Source organism: Pan paniscus, chromosome 12 (genome assembly GCF_029289425.2).
Source record: "Pan paniscus chromosome 12, NHGRI_mPanPan1-v2.0_pri, whole genome shotgun sequence".
Classification (NCBI taxonomy): Eukaryota; Metazoa; Chordata; class Mammalia; order Primates; family Hominidae; genus Pan; species Pan paniscus.
This window is the reverse complement of record NC_073261.2, coordinates 102,280,738-102,308,551: the sequence shown is the minus strand read 5'-3', so window position 1 is coordinate 102,308,551 and position 27,814 is coordinate 102,280,738. Positions and strand designations below refer to the sequence as shown.

The following is a 27,814-nucleotide window of genomic DNA, read 5'->3' as shown; positions in this document are numbered from 1 at the left end:
CATGCCCTGGAAACGCGGCGGTGAACAAGACGACACTTTCCGCCCTTGAGAAACTCGTACTCCCACAAGTTCTTGGGGACACAGGGACAGGTAACACTGCTGTGACAAGGTGACAGTGCTAAATGGATCAAGTGCTCTGAACTGTGTGGGTCTCTGGTTGCTCTCCGACTGGCTCCTGGTAATAGGCGGGAGCCTCCCGACTCCTTCCAAAATTTAAGCCATGTAAGGGTGTGCCCTCCTGTATAAACTGGCTGCAGCTGTGGTAAGTGTGAACTTGCTGAATAGCAATGGTTCATAACAATTTTGGGGTCACTGATCCTTTTGAAAAAAATCTGATGAAAGCAATGACTCCCATGCCACAGGAAAAATACAATAAAATCACATTGTCAGCATGTGGAAGAAATGCATTCTGTTCATTCTGAAGCGATTTCAAACGACGCATGCTGCAACTGTGAACGCACAGAGGCCAGAATACAAACGTGTGTGGTCCCTCCAGAAATTAGGGGCCATCACCAGATGCCCCGTCTGGACTCTCTCACTCTAGTCAGATGAGTGCACAGTCCTTCGTTTACAATTCTAAAATGCAGAAAAGCCTGAGAGCCTAAAGTTTTTATTCAGTACCCATTTGGTGGCAAAATCTGACCTAAACAGAAGAGATATATTTACTTACTCTTACAGTGATTGTTCTTATGTTCCACTGTAGGAATATTAGTGTGTCTGGTTGTAAGTGCTACCCTAAGGCTCAGTTGAGGAGTCATATATTATATGGTATTTGAGCTACATTCCGAATTCTGAAACACATCTGGCCCCAAGTATTTCAATGAAGGGGCTGTGAACCTGCATTATGGTTCAGTTTAGTGCAGGCGTCTATCACATGAGGTCTATGTTGAGGTCACACAGCTAACAGACCAAAAGTCAAGGAATCATCAATAGAAGTAATAAGCTTATCATATTCCTGCTGCTTTTCTTTGTAAGTTACTGTAATCAATGGTTAATCGTGGGATAATCTTTTGTAAAGTCTGCCTTTTCCTTAGAAGGCTTATGGGCTCAAGAGGGCCCTATTGCTTATCAAAAAGAAAGCTGGGAGGAATTTTAGAAGGAATGTTGAAGCCGAATACAGCGAGGGACACAAATGAACTCTATTTACGATGTGCCGAGTGGAGCCTCCTGGGACATCTAGGAAAGGTGTTCAGGGTGGATGGAGGCAGATCTCAGAGGAAAGACTGGAGTCTAAGGTTACTCTGGTCTTTCTCTGGGTTCAAGATGGGCTCCACAACTGGAGACCTAGAGGGGCCTTTCCCTGCCTGGACAAGTATACTTATGACTTTGAGATGCTGGGGAGTTTCTTGAAAGGTGGGTGACAGGTTACCCAAGTGATACTGGATTCCTCTCTGATTTGCCCACTTCAAGGATTCAGCGTGTTTCTGTGCACACACACACACAGGCATCTGGTCCCCGGGACAGTGGGATCACTTGTGTGGTGTCACACTGTGTGCAGTGTGGGGTGGCATGCTCAGGGCTCCCTGAGGATCTGGCCTCTGTGGACCTCAGCGCATCCTGCTCCTAACTCAGACCCCACTGCCCAGCCTGCACACTCACACTTCTGATGAGCAGTGGGTAGCGGGTGATCCTCTGCATGGGTTTCAGCAGGAAGCTGGAGAGGGGCATTCCTTTACACCGCGGGTCAGATGCCAGCTTCTGCAAAACAACAGCGAGGCTCGTGAGGAAATCACAGCTCCGATCACAGGAAGCGCTGGTCTTTGATCGCCTTTTAGATTTCACATTTCTTTTATTTATTTATGTTTCTCCTTGTCTTACTGTTTTAGAATTTTTTTTAGGTGCATGTTCTATTTTTTATTTTTATTGTAAAATTTGTATATATTCACAACAAACAAGTGTAATTTTGCTACACTGATATGTCGCACTGTAGTAAAGTGAGGGCCTTCGACTTTCTTTTAAATAACTCAGGATCTAAAATGATACCTATTAGGTTCACAGTAGGAATATCTCAGCTCATGTGCCAAGCCCAGCGGATGCTCCTCAGCTCTTTCCCATGACCTGTGCTGGGACTGTCCCCTGCCCTCTCTTCTCGGAGCTGATTCACACTTGACCCTCAAGACTCAGGTCCTGCTTCCCCTTGTCCAGGCTCTCCCCTGGGACACCTTCCCTCCTTTCCATGACCCTCCCTGGCCACCTTTAGCATATACCACATGTGCACCAGGTGATACAGGGAGAGGCATCATGTTTCAGTGTCTCTATTCCACACCCGACTGTGAACGCCAGGCCCAGGGCCCACATCCTACTTGCCTCTACCCCTAGCTCTGGTACACTGCCTGAAGACAGCAGCTGCTGCTCTAGGATGGCAGCTTTTAATGACTGAAAAGTACACTCACTGTAATCCACCTAATCATTTCCCCACTACTGGATATTTAAATTGCCCCCCTTTTGTTTTGGCTGTATCTATATATGTTGCTGTCACAAGCATCTTCGTGCTTCTTATTTCCATATTTTCTGAGTCTTTTTAAAAAGTAACATTTTAGAACACAGCTTATTGCTAGATTTTGCTTTTTAAGGTAACCTATAGCAGCCCTTTCATGAGGCAGTATTTTTATTTATTTTGACTACTGTTACAATTGTGATGACTTTGAAATCCTATTTACATCATTATTTTAAAACATGCACATATACTAACAATTCTCAGTTTATCTCATTATTCTGATGAATGTTTAATTCTATGGTCTTGGTTTCCATGTTTCTTCCAGTTCATTTCGAGGCAACTCCCCACCTCCTACCCTTATCACAAATCGAAGGGCTCTGTCCTCAGTGCCTTATATTGAATCATTTTTGCATCCCTGAGATCATCATAAGGAAAAATACGATAATCATTTATTGAATGCTAATAGTAATGTGTTGGTCTCTGAGTTAAAGTCCTTTAAAAGTATTGTGTGATAATCTCCTTTTATAGATGAGGGGACTGAAGGCACCCACATGTTAAATAACTTGCCTCTGGTCACACAATTAGACAGTGACGGGGCCGAGATTCTGAAGCCTGTCTTGTTCTAAGCATAGTATGCTATAGCCTCCTGAGATAATCCTATTTGGTTATGATAGGCTCTTCTTTTCATGTAATGCTTAATTTTATGAACTGTTACTTTAATTAAGAGTTTAACAGCTGTATTTGTAAATGATAGTGGGTTTTAACTTAAACAGGCCTTGGAATCATGGCTACTTTTGCTTTATAAAATGAATTAGGTGACCTTTCTACTTTTTCCTATGATCTGTAACAGTTTGTGTAATATAGAATAATCTATTCCTTTAGAGTTGGAGAGAATTCCCTGTTAAATCCATCAAGTGAACCCAGCTCCTTTTTGGGGTAAGTTTCTCAATTTTCTCCTTGGTGTATAGTATCGTAATAGTAAGATTTTCTATTTTTAAAAGATTTTCTATTCTTATTGAGCCAGTTTTCAAGTTTTAATAGAAAATTACAAATTTTGTTCATGTTTTCACATTTGTTAGCATGTCTTTTGGAATTACATGCGCTTTAATTTAAGAGACCTCCTTACATCCATTCTGTTACTTGTGTTTTTTCCTCTTTTTCTATTAGATTCATCAGTTACATTTTATTACCTCTCTTCAATATAACAGTTCTTGGATATATTGATATAATTTGTGCTTTTTACCTTTATTACTTCCTCCATTTTCCTTTTCTAATTTCTATTCTCTGCCTAAACATCTTTATATTTTATTCTTACTTTCTACTCTTTTCTGATAATGAAAATATTTAAATTATATACTCTCCTTAAGTATTGATATGGCTGTTTAATATATCCCAATATGCAGTATTTCATGAACAAAAAAACCCAACAGGAAATATGAAAAAAAGCAAGAAAACAGATTTTACTTTCAATTTCCTCACCATTTTAACAGGTATAATAATAGTTTCTACTACTGAACAACATCAATGCAAATAACTTCTAAAAATATGACTTTCTATTATAATAACCTGTACGAAGGATGTTGTTGACTCATTACATTATACACAGTGTTCTCTCTCTGAGTACAGCTGTAGCTTTACTTCTCATGTTTAACTTGTGACGTGGCATCACAGAACTGATCCTTTCTTCTTCTGCTCATCAGTTTCTGGAAGCTTTGATGACATCTGTGCACACTTCTGGTATATTTACAGGATCACAGATATGCATTTTATATATTATCCTAATTCCTGGTATCGTCTTTGTTTCCTACTCTCATTTCCTTTTGTCCAAGTTTATTCATCTAGTTATTTTAAATTTTATCTTGTTGCATTTTATATATTTGAGTAAGCTATTTTAGGGCTGGGCACGGTGGCTTACACCTGTAATCCAAGCACTTTGGGAGGCCAAGGTGGGCCGATCACCTGAGGTCAGGAGTTCGAAATCAACCTGGCCAACATGGTGAAACCCCGTCTCTACTAAAAATACAAAAATTAGCCAGGCGTGGTGGCACATGCCTGTAATCCCAGCTACTTTGGAGGCTGAGGTAGGAGAATCTCTTGAACTTGGGAGGCAGAGGTTGCAGTGAGCCAAGATCATACCACTGCATTCCAGCCTGGGCAACAGAGCGAGATTCTGTTTAAAAAAAAAAAAAAAAAAAAAAAAGAGTAAGCTATTTTATACTCTTTCTGGAATAAGGCAGGTATTAAATGAAGGCAATTTACAAAATTAAGAAAGTGACATTCTGGTTGTTTCTTGGGAGTATAAAGTAGCTGATAAGTAAGTATGCTTAAAAAAAACCACTCTGCTATCAGATGGGGAAAAAATGATGGTCCCAGTGCCAGGAAAAAATCAGGTCTACATAAAGGCAACACAAAACAATCGGAAAATTCTCTGCCGTTTTGGGGTTTCCTTTGGAAACTGATGGGGATGCCCTTCTCCATTGCTGGGATTCCCTGTTGGGCTACTGTGTGCTGTTGCCTCCAGCCTCAGAAGGAGCCTGACCTGCAAGGCCCAGAATGGAATTACCTTTAAAAATTCTTTGAAATCTGTGTCTTCATCTGTCTTCTGCTGTAACAGAGCTGCTCCATTAAGCTGGCAGCTGCAGAACCTGATGTAAGCCTGCATGTGGGACAGCTCAGCTGCCAGGATGTCCCCAATCATCTGCACCGGCATCTTCTCGCCCCCGGTCTTCTTCCGCACCCGCAAAGCCCTGCCAAGAACACACTCTCATTTTGTGTTTCTAAGTGAATGACATAGGTAATTGAAGGATGAATCCCATGGCAGACCAATGGTAATGATAACCAGTGAGCTACCTAAGAACCTCTGGCACTGGGAAGGAGAACTCAAGAGGAAGAGGAGATAGCTTGGGCCAAAAGCTCTGCTGGTCAAGCCAACCGGGGTGTGATGTTAGCAAAGAAAAAAAAAAGTAAATAAAGTCCCTACAGTTGGGTGGGCTGGGCACAGTGGCTCATGCCTCTAATCCCAGCATTTTGGGAGGCCGAGGCAAGAGGATTGCTTGAGCCCAGGAGTTCGAGACCAGCTTGGGCAACATAGTGAGACCCTGTCTCTACAAAAATGAAAAATTAGGTGGGCATGGTGGTGCACGCCTGTAGTTCCAGCTACTCCGGAGGCTGAGGTAGGAGGATTGCTTGAATCCAGGAGTTCAAGTTGGGTGCAGTGAGCTACGATCACACCACTGCACTGCAGCTTGGGTGACAGAGTGAGACCTTGCCTCTAAAAATAATAAAAATAAAAATAAATTTAAAAAATATACACCTGGGTGGCTGGGCATGGTGGCTCACGCCTGTAATCCCAGCACTTTGAGAGGCTGAGGTGGGTGGATCACAAGGTCAGGAGATTGAGACCATCCTGGCTGACACAGTGAAACACCATCTCTACTAAAAATACAAAAAATTAGCCGGGCACAGTGGTGGGCGCCTGTAGTCCCAGCTACTCGGGAGGCTGAGGCAGGAGAATGGCATGAACCCGGGAGGCGGAGCTGGCAGTGAGCCGAGATCGCGCCACTGCACTCTAGCCTGGGTGAGAGAGCGGGACTCCGTCTCAAAAAAAAAAAAAAAAAATTAGCCAGGTGTGGTGGTGGGTGCCTGTCGTCCCAGCTACTCGGGAGGCTGAGGCAGGAGAATGGTGTGAACCCAGGAGGCGGAGGTTGCAGTGAGCTGAGACTGTGCCACTGCACTCCAGCCTGGGCGACACAGTGAGACTTCATCTCAAAAAAAAAAAAAATACACTTGGGTGTTTCAAGGCCTTTAGAATTGTTTTGGTTTCACCTTAGCTTCTTGGCAAAGTTTGTTTTGAAAGATTCTAACTTGTTCTTGGTTGAACCAAGAAGGAAATTTTCAGTCTGTAAGAGAAAAAAGGGAGCAGGAGCTGCAGGGGCCAGGTGTGGAGGCAGAGAGGCACTATCCCTGAGGGAAGCTGGGACTGCTCATCCTCCCTTGGGGGGCCTGTCCTCACAGCCACGAAGGATGGAAAATCACCCCAACAGTAGAACTTCACATGGGGATAGAGACTTAGGAGGCCACCAAACTAGGCAGTTTTATCTGCGCCGTGAGCTGCAGCTCTCCTCTGACTCTTCTGCCCTGCCAGGGTCAAGGACATCTTATATCTTGGAATCATAGATTGATATGTTGTTTAATGATTTAATTTTTTCTTTATCAAAATATTTTGTTATATTTCTTTACTTTCTTCAATACTTATGTATTTTATAGTCACAGGATATTTCATAAAATGATAATAAAATAACAAGCCTGAGGAAGCAGAAAGCAGTTGAAGTTCCTTTGCTAAGAAGCCCTTGCAGAGGGTTTTGTGTGAGTCTCAGTCTGGGGGCTTTGGGGTCAGCGGCAATGACAGGTGATGCTCAGGACTCACTTCAGCAGCTTTGTGTTGGACATGATGAGCTCCTTCCAGTTAACAAAAATCAGAGCCATCTCCCCTTCAGTGAGAAAGCCTGACTCTGCCATGCGTTTCTGAAAAACCTAAAGTCAAAACATAGAAAAACTAGTTAGCTTAAGTGTGGATACACAGCCTACGTGTGGTCTAAATCAATGTCTTCATAAACTGAAACTAGTCAGATCAAATAATGTCATCATAAACTGAAGCTAATCATCCAAATAGCATACTTATGACACATTTTATACTGCATAATGTTCTTTCTTTTTGCTAGTGCAGCTCTTATCAAGGCTAGTTCCAAGGACTGAATCTAGTAATCTGGTTAAGAGGAGATTTTCAGATTTCTCTCTTAGGGATGTTATGAAGGTTAAATAAAGCCATGGGCATGAACACCTAGGCACTGTACAAGCTTGCAGGATTGAGGAAGCAGGCCATTGTTAGGTGGAGCATCGTAGAGTTCTAGACAACAATTTGTGAGACATTCAATGGGAGAACCAGAGTAACAACTTATGCCACCCCTAAGATAACTCTAAGCAGATGTGGGTTTTAGAAGTTGGCTGCTGAGGGAGAAATAGTAATACTCTACATCTGTATTACATAGCACTTAAGGATTTACAAAGCACTGATATGTACAAATATGCAGATGCTTGTGTGTGTGTACACGCATGCGTGTGTGTTTGCAGGGTTCTCAAGTAGCTTCACGGGTGATGGAGGTGAAGCTGAGTCAGGTATTATTATTCCCAATTGACCTATGAAGAAATAAAGGCTTAGAGGGAGACTTGCTCAAGATCACAAAGACAGAACATGAAAGACCTAGGACTAAAATTCAACTCTTTTTGATTCTAAATCTAAGTTTCAACTGCATAACTGAGATTCCTAGGGAATGACTTTAAACACCTTAAGGAAATAGAGAAGTTACCTGAGACACTCTTCTCATATGTCATCTTTCCAAAATGCCCATGACATGCTGCTATTAGAATCACTCAAAGCTCTCCACTGTCCATGTGATAATACACAGACTCCTCCTGGAGGTTCCAGGGCCTATGAGACCTGCCCCCTGCCAACCTCACCAGCCTGGCCCTCAGCTACTTCACACTCCAGTCACCCTGGATGGCCTGTAGGCCCCTGACTCCCTCCATACATGCCATCCCACTTCTGTTTCCTCCTCCTGGAGTAGCAAACTTGTCCTTGTCCAAAACATAACTGGGAAAGTTCTTCCTGGCTGGGGTGGTCACTACCCCCAGGTTTCAGCCTTACTGGCCCCACTGTACCTCTCTCCATCCAACAGGACTCTGAATTCCTGGAGGACAAGAACTTTCTTTCATCTCTGTTCTCTGGCATAGCCCTTTGCACATCGTGGTTTGTAATTCATGTTTACTGAGTTGAGTTGAACATGGATTCACAGAATTCAAGTAAAAGTGCTGGGCACTCTCTAAAGAGAGTTTTACAGTTCCAAATCAGACTGAAGACACTAGGCCACTCCTGTGAGAGCAGCCCTGGAAAGACGGCCGGCCTGCTCGGAGGCTGCTATGGAGGGACAGGGAAGAGTCTGGCTGTCCATCTGTTTGTTTATTTGCTGATTCATTCATGCCCCTCTAGCCATCCATGTAGCTGCTTTGTGCCGGGCTTGGTGAGGTAAGCAGATGGGAATAAGCTGGTCAGGCCTCTGGGAACCTTCATGAGGATGGTCATAAGAAGGCGTCACCTGTGAATGGTGCTTTTCACCCAGAATCCTGGACCCAGACCTGATGCTTCACTCCTCAGAGTATGGGGCAAGCACCCGGTGCCTGCTCACCTCTGTCCTAGTGTTAGGGAGACCTCCACACCTACTTACAGTGCCTTAGGATTGGAATCTGACCAGCAGCAGGGCTGATCCTTGTAGGGGATTAATCAAAATGATGGGCTTTTCTTCTAGGCCATCTATCCTGGCCAGAGAGGTGCAGACATAAACATACCCAATTCACTGACTACTTATGGAAAGGCCGACCAAGGGCCAGGCTAAGTTTTGGGAACACAGGATGAAGGCTGCACGGTCCCTGTTCTCAGTGAGCCCACAGGCGTGCAGTGAAGATAGATATCACCAACCGAGAAGTGCCATATAGTTTGCATGGGAGGGGAACAAGTATTCCATGTCTGGATATCCCAGGCATTAGGCCTGCGTTTAAGGTGGAGAGTGAATCCAGGGCAGGGCTTGCTGGGGAACAGACGCAGAAGGACGCAGCCTCTGCTCCATTCAGCTATGAAAGGCATGGCCAGGTATACGCTGCACCTGTTGGGTGTGTGGGGGTAGGGGACGCCTGTTCTTTTCAGGTGGTTTGTTAATGTAACTGGTCTTCTCACCTGAGGACCTGTACACTGGGAACTGAAAGGCATGGAAACAAAGGTATAGTAGAAATGGAAAGTCTTCTTTTGTTCACTCAAGCACAAATCATTTTAAAGTGCTACTCGAATAAGGATAGCTGTCATCAGCGTAGAGGTCACTGGTATAAACAAACAGTAGCTATATGATATTTGGGAACTATTTTACAATATGCTCCCATTGGGTTTTCCAAACTGATACAACCATGAGGTGAACACTTTCACTGTTTCACAGTTCCTCCAGAGATACCAGTTTATGAAAATGTCAGATGTTAAAACAGATATTAGGCAAATATCCGAGGAAGCTACGGTCTGCCATAGGCCCTTCCCATCCACTCTATCCCCGTCCTTCCTTGATGGGGCTCCTGCCACATCCAACGAAGCCATGCGAATGCCCTCTTGTTCTCCCGCTTCACTCTGAGTGACCTCATCTGGGGGAAAGAGCTCATTAGAGACTTTCAATCTCAAGCATTATCCGGCAGGCAGAGACAGCATTTGGAGGATGTGAGAGCTTCCGTCACTATTTGTGAATTCACACATCAAAAGTGATGCCTTGCTTTGACTCTGCTTGGAGGCAGCCCTGAGTCTGATGCCCACCATCTCTCATGAGAGACAGCAGATACCCCGAGAGCTAGCCAGCAGCAGCCTCCTCACCTCGACGACGAGCTGAAGGTCAGCCATGTACCGCTCTTCGGTCTGAATCAGCTCATGAATATAGCCCTGTCTTTTCCTCTCAATTGGCTGCATTGTGTCCAGGGTTTGCAGATCAGCACACCCTGTGGAAAAAAACAGGGTAGTTTAAAATATTACTTTAGTCAACTTTGTAGAAAATAGACATTTGTCAGCAGATGTGCTGGGTTTACAAATGCTGCTTTGAAAGAACGACGCAGCCTTAAAAAGGACGCTGCTAACTTCTGCAGAGCAGCATGCGTACGCGGAGAGTTGGCATTAATGAGCCGGCACTCACAGCTCCAAAGTGGCAAATCAGCAATGTCTGTAACATTTCAATGTGCTCCTAATTTCTTTTCAGAACTGTGCAGAGCGTGTGAAGAATCTCACCACCTCAAGACATTTTTCGAAGTTACTGAAATGATTAAATGAATCAGATGCTTCAGACCACTCCAAACTGCAGGTCATGAGCCATTAGTGGGTCATTATATCATTTTGGTTTTAAAATGCTGGTCAGGCCCAGCATTAAAAAATAAATAAATAGAAATTACCATGCATATGGCTTTGGTAAATATTGTGAAATGTTTAGTTATGTATGTATTCGAAATGTAAAATGTATTTCTCACTGTGAGCTACTGTTAAAAAAATGTTTGAGAAACAGTCTCTAGATTTCTTAAAGGAAAGTTCTAAGGTTATAAAACCTGAAATTCCCAGATCCCAGCAATTCCCAGAAGACCACTGCCTCATCTCACTAGAACAAATAACTCCTGGTACACTGCAGATATCCAGCCACAAATGACAGGAAAGTTACAAGCAACCTTGCATCAGGGTGAGAGGTACTGCATTCACTTTGGATCAATTCACAGGCACATCACAGCTGAACTAGATGTCAAACTATGAAGTGACATAATTCCAGAGTCACTTAACAAGTAGCTGAGGGCTTGCCTATACACAGTGATGTGGCGAAATACCTCAGGAAACCCTTCTTAGAAAAAAAAGCAAAAGCAGCCGGGCATGGTGGCTCACACCTTTGGGAGTAATCCCAGCACTTTGGGAGGCCAAGGTGGGTGTATCACGAGGTCAGGAGATCGAGACCATCCTGGCTAACACGGTGAAACCCCGTCTCTACTAAAATTACAAAAAATTAGCCAGGCGTGGTGGTGGGCGCCTGTAGTCCCAGCTACTCAGGAGGCTGAGGCAGCAGAATGGTGTGAACCCAGGAGGTGGAGGTTGCAGTGAGCCGAGATCGCACCACTGCACTCCAGCCTGGGCAAAAGAGCAAGACTTCATCTCCAAAAAAAAAAAAAAAAAAGCAAAAGCAGTGGAAGTTGTCAGAATCAAAATGGAGTCACTTGTGTTAAAAATCCTGACAAAGGGCCAGGGAAGGCCATGAAGAGAGAGTTCTCATCCATGAATACTTGATAACTAGAACTATCACAAAAGACTGCAAAACCACAAACTTACATAAAGGCCATGGTGACCTGACACAAAAAAATAGTCCTGCAAGGTTATCTGCCCAGCAACTGCCTGTCCAACCTCGGACAAGTGCCACCCTTATTGATTCTCACGGCCAAGGATAATTATATATTAAAAAAAATTATGTGATCCTCTTCATTTTTCCTTTAAAAACTTTTGTCCTCCTTTAGTTCTCTGAATATGCACCTGTTGGTATGCATATTCCCATTGCAATAACTATTTTTCTTTTCTTTCTTTTTTTTTTTTTTGGAGACAGAGTCTCCCTGTGTCAGCCAGGCTGGAGTGCAATGGCGCAAATCTCGGCTCACTGCAACCTCTGCCTTCTGGGTGCAAGTGATTCTCCTGCCTCAGCCTCCTGAGTGGCTGAGATTACAGGCACACACCACCACGCCCAGCTAATTTTTGTATTTTTAGTAGAGATGGGGTTTCACCGTATTGGCCAGGCTGGTCTCAAACTCCTGATCTCAGGTGATCCGCCCACCTCGGCCTCCCAAAGTGCTGGGCATGAGCCCCATGCCCGGTGCAATAACTATTCTTAAATAAATATCACTTTCTTTTAGAGAGTCTCCCTCTCCGTTATTTAGGTTGACAGCATGTAGGTACCCAGCAAGCTACAACATGAGGCAGCAAGTGGCTTGTGTCAGAAAACTGGGAAAGAGACGAATGAAGTAGGGAAGACCTTCTGTAGCTAAGGCAACCAAGAAGGGCAGCAGAGCGAAGGCGCACCCTGCACCTGCCAGGACACCGTCCATCCAGCACGGCGTGTTGCTCTTTCCAATTTCCTTTGCATTTGTATACATTTTGTATAGATCTGGGCTTACAGACAGTTCTAAGGAAGACAGCTTTTCTATATTCTACAGATGTTGCCAACAGCTTTAAAGAAATTACTCCCACAGAGAACAAAAAAATAAATGAATAAGGCAGGTTATGTTTGGTGTTTCTAAAAAGAAATCATAGACTGTGGTGCCTGTAATCCCAGCACTGTGGGAGGCTGAGGCGGGAGGATCACTTGTGCCTAGGAGTTGAAGAACAGCCTGGGCAACAAAGTGAGACTCTCATCTCTACCAAATTAAAAAAAAAAAAATTAGCCAGGCGTGGTGGCATGTGCCTGTAGTCCCAGCTACTTGGGAGGCTAAGGCTGGGAGGACTGCTTGAGTCTGAGAGTTCAAGTTTGCAGTGAGCTGTGACTGCACCACTGTACTCCAGGCTAGATAAGAGTGAGACCCTGTTTCAAAAAAAAAAAAAGGAAAAGAAAGGAACAGGGAGAAGGAAGGAAAAAGTGAATGTAAGGGGAAAGGGAAGGGAAGGGGAGGGGAGTGAGGGAAGAAGGAAGGAAGGAAAGAAGGAAGGGAAGGGAAGGAAGGGAAAGAAAAGAAAAGGAAAGAAGAAGAAAGAAAGGAAAGGAAAGAAAGAAAAAAAAAGAAAGAAAGAAGAAAAATAAAGAAAAGAAAGAGAAATAAATCATAATGCCACTGTCATGTTCAAAATTGTTACGCTTTTAGGGAGATAGTATTTTATTATCTTCTGCCAGGGGGAACTGCAGAGGGTAACTGAGTGTTAAAAAAAAATCACTGAGGCTAATCCAAATGTCTGCTTGATGAGGCTTTTGTGGAGCAAGGAGGAGAGGCTTGGTGACCAGACACCTGGCGAAATGGCACTGATCCTGATATGATCCAGTGGTGCTACTAGGTGTGGCCAGGTGATTGATGGAGGGAACTCAGACCAGTTTCCAAGGTTGCCCCACCTCCCACACCACTGCCTTACAAACTTCATGTTCTGCTTTCAAGACTTTTGCCATATCCACATTCCATCTCTATTATTATTTACTTAATATTTTTCTCTAAACGTACTCGTGTTTGAAGTTAAATGTGCTCATTATGTTTCTTCTAATAATCATTAAAGCAAATATATAATCATTCGAATAAAACAGGTCCATTTTGTGAACCAGTGCGTTGAGTACCACAAGGATACAACTATCACACCTTGGGAAACAATGATTTACATTAAAAACCACAAGTATTGGCCACTCTATCTGGAATAATACCTTGGAATAATAGCAAGAACCTCAGATATTTGTTTCTAAAACTAGACTACACATTGCATTAGCTGTAGCAGGATAATGTGGGGACACCCCTGGCATGCCATGCCTAGCTGACCCTTTTGCATTTCATCACGACGGCTCTTCAACTTTTTTTTTTTTTTTGAGATGGAGTCTCACTGTGTGGCCCAGGCTGGAGTGCAGCGGCACGATCTCGGCTCACTACAACCTCCGCCTCCCGGGTTCAAGCGATTCTCCTGCCTCAGTCTCCGAGTAGCTGGAACTACAGGTGCCCACCACACCCAGCTAATTTTTGTATCTTTAGTAGAGACGGGGTTTCGCCATGTTGGCCAGGCTGGTCTCCAACTACTGGCCTCAAGTGCTCTGCCCATCTGGGCCTCTCGAAGTGCTGGGATTACAGGCGTGAGCCACCACGCCTGGCCTGCTCTTAAATTTTTACCCTCGGTTTAAGTTTCCAACCCAACTCCTACCCTCACTTCCAGATGCTCTTACCTCTGATGTCAGGGAAAAAATAAAGACACGAGGCCCCTCTTCCTCCCCTTCTGTCTGTCCATTTGTCCCTGTGTGTCCTTCCTGAGTTAGGGAAGGAGGGGTCCTGTTTCTTTCTAAAGCCACTGTCTGTAGTCAGCCTCTCCTCCAGGGCCCCTCCCTTTCCTTCACGCTTCTATGTTCACTCTTCGCCATTTCCTTCTTAGCCCATAAACATTGCTAAGTGTCCCTCCTGTCCCACTGTTTGAAACCAACCAACAAGCACACTTCCTCCAACCCTGCCCCCTCCTCAGCACCGCCTGCCTTTGGTCTCATTGGCAAATGTCACTAGAGGGGTTTACACCCATGGCCAACTCTCGCTAGCTCTCCCTGTCACATCTCCACTCGGGATTCTGGTTTCTGCCCCACTGCCCCTGACACTGCTCTCGGGAAGGTAACGATGACCTTGGCATTGCCAAGTTCAGTGACCTCTTCTGAGCTTGCATCCTCCCCTGCCGGCCCACAGCACAGGCGCCTTGGATGGGAGGCTTTTTTGGAGACTTGAGTCTGCCTCTCTCAGCCCTTGAGCCTCTCCTCTTCTTGGTGTTTCTTTCTGTCTTCTGCCTCTGCCTGCTGCCTGGCTCTCTGCTCCCCCCAGTCCAGCAAATGCCAAAATAGGCTCCTGATGCTCCTGTCCTGTGCGGTCAGATGAATCCAGACAATGCTGCAGGCTGTATATCTCACTCGCAGGGCCCCAGTGCACATTAGCCTATTAGGCAGTGAGAAACTCTGTGCTACAGAAAAATTTGATGAGCTCAGGGTTCCCAACATGTATTTGACCACAGAATCCTCTTTTTTTGAGAGGAGGGAGGGTAACATCTTTTTTGTCCTGAGGAAAGTCCTGATGAACTGAGGAATTCGGGTTTTATGGATAGGATACACCCCTTTGCCACCCTCTATACCTGCATTGTCAATAGAGTAGCCCTTAGCAACCTGTGACCGCTGCACACATGCAGTGTTTCCATGGTACTGGTTTGTATCTGTCTTTTAACATTACACGTCGTCTAACTGGTGCTGTTGTTAATCTGTGTAGTTACGGTGTCAGTGGCTCTGACTGCAGATCAGGGACTGTGTCTAACGCATTTCTGTAATAGCAAGCTGAGCACAGCGTGTTGGCTACCTGCAGTCAGGGAATATTTGTTAGGGGGTAGAATATTGTGTTGGTCCTAGGCCTGTTTGTGCCCAGGTCCATTTCTCACCTTTTCCCTGTTCTGCTCTGGGCTGCAAAAAAGCCAATCCTGCAGGCTGTTTTTTCTAAGCTTCTGTTCTATTTGGCCTCTGCCTGGGTTTGGCCAATGAGAGGAAACTCTAGCAGGAGACTGAATATTACAGGGTGGAGTAGGAAAAATGTCCTCTCTCCAGAAAAGTGACATGATTAAAAAGTTTTTTGTCTGTTAAGTAATGAATGGAAATGCTGGGCTTGCATCTTACACAAACTTGGAGTTCAAGAATTCAGATGAATTAACACAAAAACTGGCCAGGTATGGTGGCTCACACCTGTAATCCAAGCACTTTGGGAGGCCGAGGTGGGCAGATCACTTGAGGTCAGGAGTTCTATTAGCGGTAAATGTGCTCAGACTTTGTCTGAAAATGTATTTATTTCTCTCTCATCCATGAATTAGATTTCTAGCTGGACAGTTATTTTTTCTCTGTGTTGTGTGTTATGTGCAGCCAGTCTAATTGCTGTTCATGTGGTTATTCTGGTTTTTCTTGGTGCTCACTTGAGGTCTGAGCACAAAGGAATCAATATTACTGTAAAAAAATGTTTACTGAATGTAGCTGGAAAATTACACATTTAACATTATTTTCAGATATTTCACTTTAAAGAAAAAGAACTTCCTAATCTCCCCAGGTAGCCTCCTCTGTTATTTTACTGGACCTATCGCTAACATTTAGTAGAGATGAAACTGCATCTCTACTAAAAATACAAAAATTAGCCAGGGGTGGTGGCGTCTGCCTGTAGTCCCAGCTACTTGGGAGGCTGAGGCAGGAGAATCACTTGAACCTGGGAGGCAGAGGCTACAGTGAGCTGAGATCGTGTCACTGCACTCCAGCCTGGGCGATACAGCAAGACTCCATCTCAAAAAAAGAAAAAGAAAAACAAAAAACAACACAAAAATTGGTCACTAGCTGGTGATACCCTTAGGGTGACTGGCCAAAGGAATGGTGCAACTGGCCTGGAGGGTCACACTCACAACTGTGGCTCCACGAGATTCCACAGAAAAACCAAGTCTCATTAAATATGAGCTCAAAGTGAAAAAAAAAAAATTACAAAAAACAGGGGAAAAATCCACCATAAATTGAAAAATGAGGATTAGAACACCAAGAACATATGATAGTAGAACAAAAATACACATGGAGATGTAAAATATATATGTTTAACATTTACTCAAGACACATAATGAAGGGCTTGAAGCCATAGGTAGTCTATTAAAAGAAAGAATAAGCAGATTTGAAAAAGAATAAAAATGGCAAATATTGTCATGGAAATGATAAATTAATAGATTAAATAGCAGATTAAACACATCCTAGGAATTAGTAAACCTAAAAACAGATCTGAAGAATTATTTAGAATGCAGCCCAGAAAGAAACAGAGATGGAAGGCTGGGCATGGTGGCTCACACCTGTAATCTGAGCAGTTTGGGAGGCCAGGGCGGGTGGATCACCTGAGGTCAGGAGTTCAAGACCAGCCTGGCCAAAAGGGTGAACCGTCTCTACTAAAAATACAAAAAATTAGCGGGGCATGGTGGCGGGTGCCTGTAATCCCAGCTACTCAGGAGGCTGAGGCAGGAGAATTGCTTGAACCTGGGAGGCAGAGGTTGTTGTGAGCCAAGATCGTGCCATTGCACTAAAAAAAGAAAAAAAAGATGGAAAACATAAAACGGAGGTTAAGAGACACAGAGGACAGAATGACAAGGCCCAACATACATCTGACAGGTAGTCCAGGAGAAGGGAATAGAAAGAATTGAGAGAGGTAATATTGAGATTATAATGGCTGAGACTTTTCTAGAATTGAAGAATGATACAATGCCTCAAATTCAGAACAATGGCTTCTGATTAGGAAAAAAATAAAAACAAATCCATACCAGAACACCAAGGAGGGAAGAAAAAACATGATTAAACAGTCAGAAAGAAAAACCAGAATAACCACATGAACAGCAATTAGACTGGCTGCACATAACACACAACACAGAGAAAAAAATAACTGTCCAGCTAGAAATCTAATTCACAGATGAGAGAGAAATAAACACATTTTCAGACAAAGTCTGAGCGCATTTACCACTAATAGACATGACTGGAAAAACTATTAAAAGACATATTTCAGGAAGAAGGAAATTACATAAGAAGGAAAAAGAAAAGAGATATGAGAAATGGTGAGCCAAAATACTAGTAAATGTGTAAGAAATCAAAATAATCATTGACTGTATAAAACAACAATTATACTAAGTTGGCAGGTATAAATACAAGGTGAAGTTAAAACACAAAAATGTAATAACATGAAAGACATAAGAGAATCATTAGAGATAAATCATCCTCCTTGCATTGATCAGCAGAAGGAAGAGATATTGATCAAAGGCAAACAGGTATGTTAAAAATGGAAAGGTAACCACTCAAAGAACAGACATAGAATACATAATTTCCCAACCAGTAGAGGGCATTAAAAGAAACAAAGAAACTTGATCAGTGCAACAGAAGTCCCTGTGTCAGCAGAACAAAAAGAGGCAAAGAAAATGCCTGGTAAATAGAAAATACATAATAAAATAGATACAAATAAAAGTATTAAATTGTTTTAATCAATGTAAATGGCTTAAATCTGTCAGTGAAAAGAGAGGCTCTGGATTAAAAATCAGGTCATAGAAGTGTTGGAAGTAGTGGGCTAGAAAAAGCTATCCAAATAAAAATTCTAAAAGCAACTGGGGAGGTTTTATTACAACACACAAATTAGGCTTTAAGGACCCGTATGAGATGGTAGAAACATTCACCAGGAAGAAGAATAATTGTGATCTTATTTGCAACTAACAGGAAAGCCTCAAAGTGTAAAATAAAAAACTAAGACCCATACCCCACCTCCCTCCAAAAAAAAGAAAAAACTGACATATCTATAATCGTAGTAGAGTTTAATATAGTGCTCTCAATGAAAATTAATGAGAATATGAAAGATTTGAACACTATTAACAAGGTTAACATATGAACACACATACAAGAGACTATACATTCTTTTTCCATAGAACCAGGCTGGGCGTGCTGGCTCACTCACGCCTGTAATCCCAGCACTTTGGGAGGTCGAGGTGGGCAGATCACTTGAGGTCAGGAGTTCGAGACCAGCCTGGCTAACATGGCGAAACCCCATCTCTATTAAAAACGCAAAAATTAGCTGAGTGTGGTGACGGGCGCCTGTAATCCCAACTACTCAGGAGGCAGAGGTGCGAGAATCACTTGAACCCAGGAGGCAGAGGTTGTAGTGAGCCAAGATTGTGCCACTGCACTCTAGCCTGGGTGACAGAGTAAGACACTGTCTCAACAACAACACAAAGAACCCACAGAACCAATTTCAACAAACACCAAGGAATCAATATTACTGTAGAAAAATGTTTACTGAATGTAGCTGGAAAATTATACATTTAACATTATTTTCAGATATTTCACTTTAAAGAAAAAGAACTTCCTAATCTCCCCAGGTAGCCTCCTCCGTTATTTTACTTGACCTATCGCTAACATCTGTGATTGCTGATGACTCGATCCTCATGAGATCCTTTTTCACTCGTCTTCCAGGTCACCACCTCTCCTCTCCTCATATCCTCCCACCTCACTGGTCTGCCCTTCCACGGCTCCTTTGCTCGTTCCTCCTCAACTCTCCAGACTTCTAATGTCGCAGTGCCCTAAGATTCAGTCCTTGGAACTTTCCTTGACATACTCAGAGCCTTGGTGACCCAGTTCATTCTCATGGCTTATTTATGTACTGATAGGCTCCCAAATTTACACTCCAGCCTGAACATCTTCCCTGAACTTCTTCACATGTTCTGCTGTATACTCAGTATCCCCATTCAGATGTCTAAAAGGCACATCAAAGTAACATCAAAAGCCAAACCCCTAATCATCTCCCAACCTGCTCCTCTATAATTTTCCACCTCAGTGGATGGCAATATCATCTCTCCAGCTGCTCACGCCACCTGATACTTCTCACACTTCACATTCAATCCACCTGTGGGATCCCTCTTCACAATACATCCAGACCACTTCTCACACGTCCCCCATGGCCATTCTGATCCAAGTTATCATCATCTTGTGCTTGGATTACTGAAGTAGCTTTCCAATGGATCTCCTGGCTTCTGATCCCTTCCCCCTCTTTAATCTGGCAAGGCAGAGCAGTACTGTTAAAACACACCAGATCATGTCACTCCTTTCATTAAAACCCTTGGCTGGGTGCGGTGGCTCACGCCTGTAATCCCAGCACTTTGGGAGGCCGAGGTGGGTGGATCACCAGAGGTCAAGAGTTGGAGACCAGCCTGGCCAACATGATGGAACCCCGTCTCTACTAAAAATATAAAAATTAGCTGGGCACGGTGGTGGGCACTTGTAATCCCAGCTACTTGGGAGGCTGAGGCTGGAGAATTGCTTGAACCCAGGAGGCAGAGGTTGCAGTGACCGGAGATCATGCCATTGCACTCCAGCCTGGGCGACAAGAGTGAAACTCCATCTCAAAAAAAAGAAATAAAAATAAAAATAATAAAAACCCTCCAATGGGTTCTTCTCACTCCAAACAAAAGCCAAAGTTTATAAATAGCCCACAAGAACCTAAACAACCTCCCTCATTTCCTAGGTCACACCCAGACCCTCGCTTCCTCCTTCTCTCCTGCTCTTCCCTCTTCCCACCGCACAGGCCTCCGCACTATTCCTCAGGCACCACAGGATGCTCCTGCTGCAGGGATTTTGCAGGTGCTACCCCCTCTGCCCAGAATGATCTTCCAGATATCCGCATGGCTCCCTCCAGATATCCTCACACCCCTCCAGTCTCTGCCCGCCGTCACTATCTCAGAGAGGTTTTATCTGAGTATTTTATTCAAAATAAAATCCCTCTGGATCCACCTCCCTTGCAGAACTCCCATTCCTCTTCCCTGCTTTATTTTTCTAAGATGCTACATACTTCACATACTCATTTTGTTCGTTTTCTGTTTTAGCCTACTCAAACACCAGCTCCAAGATGGCAGAAATTTTTGTTTTATAATTTGCCACATCCCCAGTGTCTGACACACAGGAGGGCTTTGATAAGCATTTATGGAATGTGATGTGAAGATACACTCCGAGCTTCAGGAGACAGTACAGCAGTGTTGACTACAGGCAGTCAGAGAAATTGATGAAAACTTCCTGGTAGGTCCTTTTTGGTAGACAGGAAGAGTGGGCAAAGAAGAAAGATGAGAGATCATGGCTACTATCAGGTTGATGTTCCCAGAGGAATAATTAGTAGTGGGCTGGGCCACAAGACCCACCCCCACACTGTGGGAGGATGTGGAGACTGAGAGACAAGTTATGAATCATAGGTATGTCACACCATAGTTGGGAAGCACTATTCCAAGTTACAGTGCAAGCAAGAATAAGAAGCAAACAAGAGATGCCTAAGAAAGGAGAGGGGAAAGATCTGGGCAGATTCCAGGAGGTAAAGGACAAAAGACAATCTGTGATGACGAACACAGAGAGTGCTTGTTCAGATTATGTCACAAGTCCCACAAAAGTCCTTGCCCATTTGGAGGGGAGCAGTGCCGGTGAACAATGCTATTCTCTGTGTGCCCACTTATGCGGCCAGAGTATCACATAATGGTTTCCAGTTATACTGTAGTTAAGCTCAGTGAAAAGATGAGATTTTTAACAGTAAATCTAGATGAATAAACTGCATTTTCTGAAGGCTGCCTTTTTATTGAAGTTTTATCAGGACACTAGAAAGTTACAAGGTATTTTATGTTGTAAAAGAATAGCTTTTCATCCACTTGGCAAATATTTATTGAGTACCGGGTAGCATGCTTCCACCACAAAGACAAAGATATTTGTTTTTACTTTTGGAAATTTAAATAATTACTGGACAAATTTCTAAATTCATGTCTTTTTGAGGCCTGTCAAGTTCTACTCCATTAGGAGCTATGTTGCTCATGTAAGCACAAAAAGGAAAGAAGTTGAAATCATATTCTAATGTTGCAGACCATCAGAAAGCAAACTATTTGCCTATCAGAAAATAGTCATATTCTAGAATTTCCAAAAGCAACTATATTGACAAGTGCAACCAGATAAAGACAAATTTTATTGGTTTTATTTTTACTTTTGAATCTACTGTAAAAGTTCATAAGCCTAAGACAGCAATGACCTCCTAATGATAGACAAAAGCGCAGACCTGGCCCCAGAGAGCAGTTAGTTCAGGCTAAAATCTGCATTACCTTCTAACCTGCCAGACTTGTACCATGACTCAATTGAGGGAGTTAATGTGAGATGCAGGATATAGACTATTATAAAGAGATATGAAATAGTAGTTTCATCATGTTAGAACTTTCAATTCTAACAATAAAAATAACTATACCAATATGTGTATGATGATTTTCAAACCCTGATCAATCCTCCGAATAACTGATAACAACTCTGACCCCTGCTCTATAAGTAAATAGATAATCTGAAGCTTAGTGGTGAAGAGACTTACCAGATAAATTAGAGCTACTACATATCTAAATCTAGGTAACTTGATTCAAGTCTTATACTTTCCAATGGCAGGCCATTTAAGATGATGCTTACACTGCAATTACTGGAGATTCCATATATAAACCTACCAGGTTCTATGCTTGGTGAACTGAATTCTAAAGGCAAAAAAGGTTTAGGATAAATATTCTGAATGCCAATTAGCCCCAAGCAATGAAAAAGCAAACAAGGCCCTTACTCTAACTCTTTTTTATGTCTAAGTGATATAATTATTCCCTTACACACCCTTCTACTCTGTCACACACATAATTAGGACCTTGTATCTAATAGCCAGTTCCAAATAGACTGTTCCATGCACTGTAGCACTTTGTATCAGTACACTGATTACTACAGTTCTGTCCTTGGGCAATACGGGTTTCATATGCACATATATATTTTTTCTTAGTATTACTGAACAGCTTATTACACCAATAATCTCCCCCAATGGTATGTTCATATAACTCATGTTTTCCACTTGTTTATGACTACATACATAATTGGAGACTTTGCCCCGAATTGCTGAGTTTAGGACACACAAATTCTATAGCACTGGCTGACTCTGACTTCAGGTGGCTAATGGATGACCACCGGTGACACAGGGATCCCAGTGGCAGGTTCTTCGGTACCTTGGAATGTAACTTGACCAGCTTGGATTCATTTAAAGCAGTTAATTTTCTTTACCCTCCATCTTGCAATTAACTGATGACTGTTCTGCTTTTGTGGTTGGGAGTAAGAGCAGCTCCCAGTTAATGGAAAGCAGCATGTGGGGGTGGCTAAGAGAATGAGTTCTGAAGTCAGATCTGGACTTGAGTTCCAACTCTACTACTTACTCAGACAACCCAAAGATTAGTTCATGACTTGGTACACAGCAAATATTTACTAAATGTTAGCTGTTATTTCTAGTATCTATTATGTGTCAGACATTAAACTTGTGCTTTACAAACCCCTTAAGCCTCATGTGCAATGTGGGTATTATTATTCTCACTTATACAGACCAGGCTAAGGCTCGGAGGGGTGAGCTAGCTGAGACAGGAATCAAAGCAATCCTCCCACTATACTTCCCACTACACTCATTTATCGTTCTCTTTGAAAGAGTAAGTGATTTTTGCCTTTTGACAAGCATTAAAACATCTCTCTTAAGAATGTCCTTCATAATTTGTTGTTCTTTAAAGCAAAGTTTAAAAAGTGATTCTAAAACTGATTCTAAAAGTTTATACGGAGAGGCAAAAGACCCAGAATAGCCAACAAAAAATTAAAGGAGAAGAATAAAACTGAAGAACTGACACTACCTGACCTCAAGACTTACTAGAAAGCTGCAGTAATCAAGCCAGTGTGATACTGGCAAAAGAATACACAAATAGATCAATGAAACAGAATAGAGCCCAGAAATAGACCCATATAAATAGAGTCAACTGACCTTTGACAAAGGAGCAAAGGCAATACAATGGGGCAAAGATACTCTTTACAACAAATGATGCTGGAACAACTGGCCATCCAAATGCGAAAAAAAAAAAGAAATTGTCTTTAAAATGAAATATAGACACAGGTCTCTACTCTTCACAAAAATCAACTCAAAATGCATCACAAACCTAAATCTGAAACACAAAACTATAAAGCTCCCAGAAAATAGTGTAAGCGAAAATCTAGATAACCTTGGGTTTAGTGATGACTCTTTAGATATGATACCAAAGACACAATCCATGAAAGAAAGAGTTGATAAGCTGGACTTCATTAAATGTAAACACTTTCATTCTGCAAAAGATGTGGTCAAGAGAATGAGAAGACAAGGCACAGACTGAAAAAAAATTTGCAAAAGACGTATCTGATAAAGAACTATTTTTCAAAATATGGAAAGGACTCTTTTAACAGTTCAACAATAAGAAAACAAATAAAAAAATGGGCCAAAGACCTTAACAGATGCCTCATGGAAAAAGATATGCAGATGGCAAATAAGCATATAAAAAGATGCTTTGCATCATATGTTGTTGGGAAAATGCAAATTAAAACAAAAATGAGATACCACTACACACCTGTTAGAATTGGCCAGAATCTGTAACACTGACACCACCAAATGCTGGCAAGGATGTGGAACAACAGGAACTTTCATTCATTGCTGGAGGGAATGCAAAATGGTACAGCCACTTTGGAAGACAGTTTGCCATTTACAAACTAAACATACGCTTAAACCATATGATCCAGCAGCAATCACACACCTTGGTATTGATTCAAAGGAAATGAAAACTTATGTCCACAAAAAAGCCTGCACACAGATATTTGTAACAGCTTCATTCAGAATTGCCAAAACTTGGAAGGAATCACAATATCTTTCAGTGAGTGGATAACTGTGGTACACCCAGACAACGGAATATTATTTAGCACTAAAACGAAAGGATCAAGCCATGAAAAGATATGGAGGAAACTTACATGCCTATTACTAAGTAAAAGAAGCCAATCTGAAAAGGCTATGGACTGTCTGATTCCAATCATATGATATTCTGGGAAGGGCAAAACTATGGAGACAGTAAAAAGATCAGTGGTTGCCAGGGGATGGGAGGGAGGGAGAGCTGAACAGGTAGAGCACAGAAGATTTTTAGGGTAGTGAAAATACTCTGTATGATACTGTGATGGTAGCTGTATGTCATTACCCATTTGTACAACCCCACAGAATGCACAGCACCAAGACTGAACCCTAATGTAAACTACAGACTTTGATAATGACATGATGTAGGTGCATCAATTGTAACAAATGTACTGCTCTGGTGGGAGTTGTTGTTAATGGGGGAGGCTATGCCTGTGTCGGGGCAAGGGACATATGGGATATCTCTGTGCCTTCCTCTCAATTTTGCTGTGAACCTAAAACTACTCTAAAAAATAAAGTCTTTTAAAAAAGTGATTATGAAGACAAATAATTTTAAAACGGGCAAAGGATCTGAATAGACATATCTCCAAAGGAGGTATACAAATGGCCAACAAGCACATGAAAAGATGCCCAATATCATTAGTCATCAGGGAAATGCAAATCAAAACCACAGTGAGATGTCACTTTATGTCCACTGGATGGCTATAATAAAAGTCAGATAATAACAAGTGCCGGTGAGGATGTGGAGTAACAGAAAGCCCTGTACACTGCTGGCGGAAATAGAAAATGGTGCAGCCAGTGAGGCAGGTCCTCAACAAATTAAACATAGATTTGCCATTTGACCTGGGAATTCTACTCCTAGATATATATCCAAAAGAAACATGGACATATGTTCACACAAAAACTTGTAGACAAATGTTCACAGCAGTATTATTCACAATAGCCAAATGGTTGAAACAACCCAAATGTCCACTAACTAATGAATGGATAAACAAAACGTGGCATATCCACACAATGGGACGTTAATTTGGCCATAAAAAGGAATGATGTACAGCTACATGCTACTACATGGATGAACCTTGAAAACATTATGCTAAGTGAAATAAGCCAATCACAAAATGCTACACATTTTATGATTCCATACATATGAAATGTTCAGAATAGACAAACATGGAAACAAAAGATTAGTGCCTGCTCAGGGCTGGAGGCTGGAGGGGGGCTTAGGGAAATGGGGGTGATAGCTAAATTGTACAGAGATTCATTTTGAGGTGATAAAAATGTCTTATAAGTGACTGTGGAAATGGTTGGACAACTTTGTTAATACACTAAAAACCACCAATTGCATGGCAAGTGAATTGTATCTCAATGAAGCTGTTACCAAAAAAAGTGATTACATTCAGCTTTATCCTTCTGGATACTATTGTCATAGAGTCTTGTCCTTTTTTATTATGTTCAGTCTTTGACTCCTTGACTCTTCTCTGTGTGTCCTTTTTACATAGAGAAAAGCCTGTGCAATCTCTGATTTTTCCTGTGTTTTTTTTTCTTTTTTTTTTTGGACATAGGGTCTCATTCTGTCACTCAGGCTGGAGTGCAGTGGTGTGATCTCAGCTCACTGCAGCCTCGATCTCCCAGGCTCAATTGAACTGCCTGCCTCAGCCTCCTGAGTAGCTAGGACTACAGGCGTGCAGCAGCACCACTCCCAGCTATCTATCTATCTATCTATCTATCTATCTATCTATCTATCTATCTTTTATTATTTTTTTTGTAGAGACAGGTTTCACCATGTTGCTCAGGCTGGCCTCAAACTCCTAGGCTCAGGTAATCACCCACCTTGGCCTCTCAAAAGCGCTGGGATTACAGGCATGAGCCACCATCCTGTTTTTGTTTCACTGGTATGAGTAACGGTTGTAGTGCCGAAGTTCATTATTAGGGGATGGTGGCAATATCAGCACACTAGTGTAGAGGCTAACAGCATGGACTTGGGAGCCAGACCATGGACCACCTCTACCGCTTACTAGCAGTGGAACCTTGGACAAATTATCTAATCTGTTTTAATTTCTGTATCTCAAAAAAGAAAACAATGAAGAGGTAATACATTCAAGGACCTTAGAAAAGTATCTAAACTAAGAAGTCCTCAAAAAAGAGCACTTTTCCTCTTTTCTTTTTACTGGTGTGAGAGATGGTTGCAGAGCCAGAATTTCATTATTTTTTAAAAATCATGAAAATAGCACAATAATCTCTTTCTCATATAACCTCTCTGTTTCCCATCTTTATGAGTTCCTTTCACTATCCAACCCTTAACTGCTGATCTTCTAGGAGGTCTGATCTTCTTCCCAAGTAATCTCATCTACTTTCACTGGTTCAACAACTACCAATATGTATGTCATTCCACCAGGTGGTGTACATCTGATGTTGTCTATCTTATCTGACCACCTGCTTGACAATTCTATGTGGACATCCCATAGGTGCTCCAAACTCCTCTTCTTCCCCCAACTCTAATTCTTCACTGCAGTTGGTGGCACCATTATCCCATCCTGTCCCTCAAGACACAAATCTGGAAATAACTGACTTTTCCACCGACACTCATATTCCATCTATCTCCAGTTCCTGCCAATTTTCCCTCAGAGCTCCGTTTCATCATTTTTTTGCTCCACCTTGGGTGCATATCAGAATCATATGGGAGGCTTTGAAAGATCCCCATGATCAGGCCGAACTCCAATCCATTTAAATTAGGAAACTATAGATTTTTCAAGTTTCCCAAGTGATTCCAACATACAGCTGAGCTAGAGAATTTCTGACTTAGCCCTTGGCCTGCCTCTCAAGCCTCAACTTTTATAGTTCCTGGCTCTGTATTTCCATTCTGACGATACTGAAATGCTTATAATTACACTTCCCCACCATGCCATTTCTTGTCTTTATCATACACTCCACCATCCTACCCACCAAATCTGGCTTATTGCTACTTATCTTATGGACCTGGCAGTTGCTTCCTCCAGCAAGTCTCTCGTTCACCAATCTATGGCTGAATTTGGTATTCCTTCTCTGTAGTCCTTAAGTGCCTGGCAAATATCTATCACTGTGCTGAATATGCTATTTTATAATTATCTGCATATGGGCCTAATCCCCTCAAAGAACTATGTACCACCTAAGACAATGGCCACTTGACACTCAGTTTTGTATCCCCAGCACCTGCTTAGCCTTATGTAAACACTTAATACATGTTAGTTGAATAAGTTTCCGGAGATGAGGAAAGGCTTTTTGGAAAGAGGTTGTTTGTGCTAGATGTTGACAGATGGACTGGATTTAGATCCATATCTTTCTTTCCACCCAAGGGCTTATACGACCACCAACATGATTAACTTTAACACTGCTTAACTTTGATACCTCCAAGCATTCACTGCTGTTTCTTTTACATAAACTCTTATTTTGTACTAAAAGTCTTACTCTACATTTGCAATGAGTATTAATTTGTAAGTTCCATCCAATCTTTTTAGAAAAAAGTTGCAGTAAAACTTATAAAAACACAATAGTCTATTACCCTAGATTATGTTTTCCTTACTTTTGTGAGCAACAATGTATTAAAATCAAACTTTATTTCACTTTTGAGATACATATGATTATCTCCAATCAAATTATCTTCATCTTGACCACTTATACATTTATTTTGCCCCCTATGATATAAAACAATTTGCTGGCCTGTTCTCATGAGACTACATTAAGGAAAAAGAGACATTCCAAAGACATTTAATCATGACTAAATAAAAA

General features: G+C 42.2%; 1 protein-coding gene across 9 annotated transcripts in view; it reads right to left on the bottom strand.

Moving 5' to 3' along the window:
- Positions 1 to 27,814, bottom strand: part of ITSN2 (intersectin 2) — a 154,970-nt gene that overhangs the window by 8,162 nt on the left and 118,994 nt on the right. For all 9 annotated transcript variants that reach the window (XM_003827025.6, XM_008952389.5, XM_003827024.7 and 6 more), the window contains 4 exons: positions 9,897 to 10,018; positions 6,864 to 6,970; positions 5,001 to 5,184; positions 1,600 to 1,698 (listed from right to left, as the gene is read on the bottom strand). In XM_003827025.6, coding sequence (XP_003827073.3) covers positions 1,600 to 1,698; positions 5,001 to 5,184; positions 6,864 to 6,970; positions 9,897 to 10,018 — 512 coding nt within the window. The remainder of the gene's footprint in view (positions 1 to 1,599; positions 1,699 to 5,000; positions 5,185 to 6,863; positions 6,971 to 9,896; positions 10,019 to 27,814) is intronic.